The sequence below is a fragment of the Cucumis sativus genome, chromosome 4 (assembly GCF_000004075.3).
Source record: "Cucumis sativus cultivar 9930 chromosome 4, Cucumber_9930_V3, whole genome shotgun sequence".
NCBI classification, from domain to species: Eukaryota; Viridiplantae; Streptophyta; class Magnoliopsida; order Cucurbitales; family Cucurbitaceae; genus Cucumis; species Cucumis sativus.
Window position 1 is genome coordinate 11,767,377 of NC_026658.2, and position 6,488 is coordinate 11,773,864.

Sequence of the window (6,488 nt, forward strand, 5' to 3'; positions counted from 1 at the left end):
CTCCCTAACGGATCGAAATCGCACAATAATCTTTCCTTCATATTCACCCAATCTACAAAGTTCTCTCGTTCTTCTTGAGAACGGTAAAAGTTCAATGCTAGTCCCTCAAAACTAATAGTGGATACAGTCATTTTCTCAAATTCAGTAAGTTTATGAATGTTCAAATACCTCTCTACGCAAAACAGCCAAGAATCGGGATCATCTCCATTGAATATCGACATCTCCACCTTCTTAAACTTATTGCAGTCACTATTACTTTCATCATCTATTTTCTTTCCTTCCTTCCCTGTTTCGTTCTCCCATCTTGGTCACCCTTCGCCTTCGTCCACATTCTTCGTCGATGAATTGTGCATTGTTGTCGATTCCATAATTCGTAACATCATCTGATTCTACCTCTCCATATTTTTGGATATTTTGGCCAACGTCTTTTCGATCACCAGTATCTTACTAATCTCTTTCTTAATGTCTTGTATTTCCTGGTCAAACGTCTCCATCTCTTCGATCCGAGTCTGAACCATTTGCATTCTTCTTGCCCGAGATCAATGCTCTGATACCAATTTGATGGAAACCACTCTTGGAATGAAATTGCTACTATATTATTAATGATAGAATAGGAATGAAATCCTAATTACATTATGAAATCCCACTCCTGTTATCCTCTCTCTCAAGGAAGAATAGAAATTCACTTTCTCAAACAAAACCTAACTTTCCCGCCCACGATTACTTTTTATTTATACTAACAATAAGGTAACTAACCCTCACATGCTATTCATGTGCACGTGATATATTTTTTTTAATTTCTTTGTCCCTCTTCCGCTGTACAGATGTAATATAGGGGGTCTATCAGATTCCTCCTCTTTTCAAAGCCTCCAATCAAACTCAATGCTAAGTTTGACTGCTCCCTTCAGAGTGACGACCCTCATTTTCCCCCTTCCGTGGTTTGGGGAGGATTCCTCCTCTTTTTAAAGCCCTCAATCAAACTTGATGCTATGTTTAGAACGCTAAGAATAGGTGGTCTAGTTTTGGTTAGGCCAAAAGTGAAATTTTCCCCCAAAAGCACTAATAGTTAGGGAACTCAACACATTCTACTTGACTTAATCGACTTGACTCTCTAATTTTTATGAGCTTTTTTCAATGCATATTGCATATGTTTTTTTTATAGTTGTTGATTGTCTCACATTTTTATGGTTTGCATTTACAAGCCTCTTTTTTCTTTCTTTGGTATGAAATATGGTAATAGGCCTTGCTAGAACCGGTGGGGTAATCTCTCTATGGTTCTACACTTAGTTTCAAAGTTTGATTACTCCCTTCGAAGTGACAACAAGCCTCGTTTTCCCCTATTGTGGATCAGAGAGGATTCCTCCTCTTTTCAAAGCCCTCAATCAAACTCAATGCTAAGTTTAACTGCTCCATTCGAAGTGACAACAAGCCTTGTTTTCCCCTATTGTGGATCAGAGAGAATTCCTCCTCTTTTCAAAGCCCTCAATCAAACTCAATTAGAGTAAAAAAGGAAAAATTTTCATCTCGGGCGCGTGTACCTCACACGCGTCTCTCTAGGATTTCCAAGTTCTCTCACTCGGGTGGTGAAGGAGGCGAACGGCTGGTGAGTGCTGCGGTCAGCAAGGGATCAAATTCGAAGGTAATTCGTTCGGTTTTGGCAGATTGAATGTGAAAACTAATGTCATTTGGTATCCATTTCGAAATTGATTACAATTGATCAATTGAACCATTACGAATGATATTCGTTTTGATTCGGGAGAATTAACGTCTGTCTAGAAATTGTTTAAATCGATTTCCAAGCTGAATTGATTTGAACTATCTTGAAAGTATTGCGTGTGGTACGAATCGATTTATTGGCTATCAGTTCTGGGTTTGAAGACCGTGATTTAATTCACTCGCTGAAGGGATCTCGCATGAATCTCCTCGGTTGAATTTCAATTCTTTTTTAGTTCATTCGTGTTCCCAGATTGGGCCGAAAAGATCATCACGGGTGTTGGGTTGATGTCCTAAGCATGAAACGATGAAGAAATTATCCAGTGACATTGAGGAGGTGAAGAAACGTGTGATGTCAAGCCTTCAACGCGTACATGATATGGCGGCGAACGACCGAAGGGCGGCGACTGCAAAGGCTGACCTAATTTCTGTGAGGAAGAAATGGTCGGACATGAGTGGACCCGAACCGGTTTACGTGAACCGTGAAACATATAAAAACTGAAATACAGGAAATGGACCGAGCGGAGATGGTCCCATGAAGATTGTTGGCCCAAAGGCGTGTGGGCCGATTGTTTTGAATGAAAACGTGATGAAGCCCAGTGAGCCGGTAAAGGGGCTGAAGCCGAATGGTGTGGACACATTTACGAATGGAATTGGTCATGGATTTCTGGTTGATGGGCCATCGTTGAATGATGGGCCGTCCATCTCACACGAAACTGGGATCTCACAGAAGGAGTGCTTACCTGCTGGTGCTTCAAGTGTTCAGCATGTTGGGCAAATTGCAACAGCCGAAGGATATGGACCTGGGCTGGATGCTATTGCAAGTGCCCCAAAGATTGGGCCGGTTGATGGGCATTTGAATGATGGGCCAGCCATTAGAGAATCGTTTGGTATTAATTCAAATGGTGGGCCGCCTGTTTCGATTCGTGGGCATGAGGTGCAGAAATCTAATAATTCTGGAGGTGCAGGCAAAATTCATGGGCTTCCTTATTTGGCTCAACAAGAGGTTTCTCTATGACCTATACACCTCTGACTACCGTGGGAGAGAAAATTGTGGTGACCCCGTTTGAAGAAGTTATTAGTCAAGGAGTTAGAGTGTGGGAGAACTCCCTCGTCAGCCAATTAATTGATGCAAAATTGCTGTATCTAGTCATCTATCGTCTTATAGAGAAGATTTGGGGTAGAATTGAAATGCCAACAATTACTCTGATGGAGAATGGGCTCATCTGCTTTCAATTCAAACATCTGAAGTCGATAGAGTGGATCTTATCCCGTGGCCCATGGCACCTTGGAGGCAAACCTATGCTCCTCCGCAAATGGACTCCAGGTATAGTTCCTGAATCCTTTGTCTTTGATTCAGTTCATGTTTTGATAAAGTTAGGGAGGATTCCGTTGGAGCTATGGACGGATGCTGGTTTGGCTGTGGTAGCGAGTGCAATAGGAAAACCTCTTTCAGTTGATCTTGCTACTAAAGAGAGGCGTCGTCTTTCTTATGCCCGTATATGTGTGGAATTGAATGTGGACAGTATTATGCCTGCCGAAGTAACAGTCAACCTTAGAGGAGAGGAATTTATTGTAACTGTCACTTATGAGTGGAAACCGAAAAAATGTAACTTGTGTCGATCTTTTGGACACTCGCAGAACACCTGCCCTAAGAAAAGAGGCAATGAAGATAGTAAAAAGGAAGCTGCAAGTAAAGAGGTTCCTGTTAAAGAGGTTGTTCCTACTAAAGAGGTGGTTCCAATTTGTGGGGAGTATGAAGATGTTGTGTTGGAATCCTTCCAACACATGGAAGAAGGAGAAATTATTACCCATAAACTGCCTGAAAAGGTGGAGGTAAATTGGGAGGAATTTACCCCAGTTGACAGGAAAAATAGGGGAATGATCTCTATTTGGGACAGAGGGAAAAGGGCGGAAGTGAGTATCACTAACTCCTTTAACAACCTCATGGAGGTGGATAAAGGAGATAAATGGCCTTTATCTATAGTGGATGCCTCCCCTCCTCCCTTACGAGTAGATGACTCTTCTATGGTCCTTTTGAGTACTGCAGGTGATGTAATTCCTATGGGAGAGGCGGCTCCCATACGACCTCATGGTTAGTTGGTGTACGTGGAACGTGCGGGGCCTTAATAGCCCTATAAAGTGTAGAGCGGTGAAGGACTTCTTAGCTGTGTCTACGGTGGGTTTCTGTTGCATCCTGGAGACTAGAGTTCGAGAGGAGAACTTTGTCTCGATATCTAGAAGATTTGTGATTCGTGGGGGTTCATTAGTAACTACAGCGATAGTGGAGCAGGTCGAATGTGGATTATGTGGAAACGTAACAGTTTTGTGTTCACGACTAACGAGGTTGTCGACCAGTTTATTTTTGGTGTAATAACAGATTTGATCTCTGGGGAGAAGGTAGAGGTTCTGTGTGTGTATGCCTATAATAGTAACATCGAGAGACGTGTTTTATGGAGGCAAATGGCTGAGATCTCTGCTGGTTGGAGAGGACCGGGTATGGTCTTGGGTGATTTTAACACCATCAGACTCCAGTCTGAAGCATTCGGGGGTGCTCCGAACGTGGGGGATATGGAGGAGTTTGACATGGCTATTCGAGAGGCGGACCTTGTTGAACACGCGGTCCAGGGGAACTGGTTTACTTGGACTAGTAAGATACATGGGTCGGGTTTGATGAAGAGACTTGATCGTATCCTAGTGAATGATGAGGGGCTTAGTACATGGCCTAACATGAGGGTTAACGTCCTCCCGTGGGGTATTTCTGATCATTCTCCCATACTTGTCTATCCCAGTAATCAGCGAAGCCAACAAGTGGTCTCTTTTCGTTTCTTTAACCATTGGGTTCAAGAAGCGTCCTTTATGGATGTTGTGTCCTCTGCTTGGACCAAAGATACTAGAGTTTCTCCAATTGTGAATATTGTGAGGAACTTAAGAAATCTCAAGTCGATTCTTCGCAGACATTTTGGTAGGCATATCCGGACCATCAGTGAGGATGTTCGTCTTGCCAATGATACCATGGACCGAGCTGAAAGAGAGATGGAGACGAACTCTCTGTCGGAGGAGGCGAGTAATCACGCGAGCTTAGCCACGGTAAACTTTTGGAAAGCGGTTAGAGTGGAGGAAGCCGCTATGCGTCAGAAGTCGCGAACCAGATGGTTGAAGCTAGATGACCAGAATACTGCCTTTTTTCATCGATCTGTTCGATCAAGGCAGAGCAGCAATGCTTTGAGATCAGTTATTGACCCAGATGGAAATCGGTTGACTAACCATGATCAGGTGACTCAGGTGGTAGTGAATTATTTCAAAGATAGTCTGGGTTCTCAGAATATTAGCTATGGAGAGCTCTCTACTAGTATTGAGGAGATTGTTCAGTTTAGATGGACTGAGGAGTGTTGTCAGGCCCTCCAGTCGCCTATTGGCAGGGAGGAAGTGAGACGTGTTCTGTTCTCCATGGATGGTGGAAAGGCTCCAGGCCCTGATGGGTATTCAGTTGGCTTCTTCAAAGGAGCTTGGACGGTGGTTGGAGAGGGTTTCTGTGATGTCGTCTTACACTTCTTTGAGACCAATTACTTCCCTCAAGGGTGAATACGACTGCTATTACACTTATTCCTAAAAGGAATGGTGCTGATCGATTGGAGGATTTCAGCCCTATATCTTGTTGCAGCGTTATTTATAAGTGCATTTCAAGAATATTGGCAGATAGGCTTCGTGTGTGGCTTCCTTCTTTTGTTAGTGGAAATCAGCCAGCTTTCATCCCTGGGAGGAGTATTATTGACAATATTCTTCTTTGTCAGGAGCTTGTAGGGGCATACCATTTGCACACAGGAAAACCTCGGTGCACTATGAAGGTTGACCTCCAAAAAGCTTATGATTATGTTAATTGGGATTTCCTCTTTGGCCTGCTGATTGCCATAGGTACGCCTTTAAGATTTGTGAGTTGGGTTCGAGCGTGTGTGACCTCTCTGATGTTCTCCATTATGATTAATGGATCGTTGGAAGGTTTTTTCCATGGGAGGAAAGGACTTAGACAAGGTGACCTTTTATCCCCGTTCTTATTTGTGATGGTCATGGAGGTGCTTTCTCGCATGTTGAACAGCCTACCTCAGAATTTTCAATTCCACTAGTTTTGTGAGAAGGTCAGATTAACTCATCTTACTTTTGTAGATGACCTGATGATCTTTTGTACTGCTGATAATCATTCTATGAGTTTCATAAAAGAGACTATTAAGAGGTTTGGTGAGCTTTCGGGACTGTTTGCTAATCTTGCTAAAAGCTTAATTTTTCTTGTGGGGGTTAATAGTTCGAAAGCCTCTCGGCTTGCTGCTAACATGGGTTTTTCCATTGGTCATCTCCCTGTTCGTTATCTTGGGCTTCCTCTCCTCTCTAGAAGATTGCGGAGCTCTGATTGTGATCCCCTTATTCAGCGTATTACCAGTCGTATTCGGTCTTGGTCTGCTAGAGTGTTATCTTTTGCAGGTAGACTTCAGCTTGTTCGCTCAGTCCTTAGGAGCCTTCAGGTTTATTGGGCTAGTGTGTTCATGCTTCCTATGAAAGTCCACAGAGACGTTGATAAGATCTTGAGGGCTTATTTGTGGAGAGGTAACGAGGAGGGAAGAGGTGGTGCTAAAGTTGCCTGGGATGAGGTTTGTCTTCCTTTTGATGAAGGAGGTCTTGATATTCGCGATGGATCTTCTTGGAATATAGCAAGCACGTTGAAGATATTATGGTTGCTACTTGTTAAATCTGGTAGTTTATGGGTTGCTTGGGTGGAATCT

The 6,488-nt window shown here is 43.2% G+C and overlaps 1 protein-coding gene across 1 annotated transcript; it reads left to right on the forward strand.

Moving 5' to 3' along the window:
- Positions 1–4,020: 4,020 nt before the first annotated feature.
- Positions 4,021–5,298, forward strand: LOC116403413. Its single transcript, XM_031884548.1, has one exon. The coding sequence runs from the start codon at positions 4,021–4,023 to the stop codon at positions 5,296–5,298; it is 1,278 nt and encodes a 425-aa protein (XP_031740408.1).
- Positions 5,299–6,488: the final 1,190 nt, after the last annotated feature.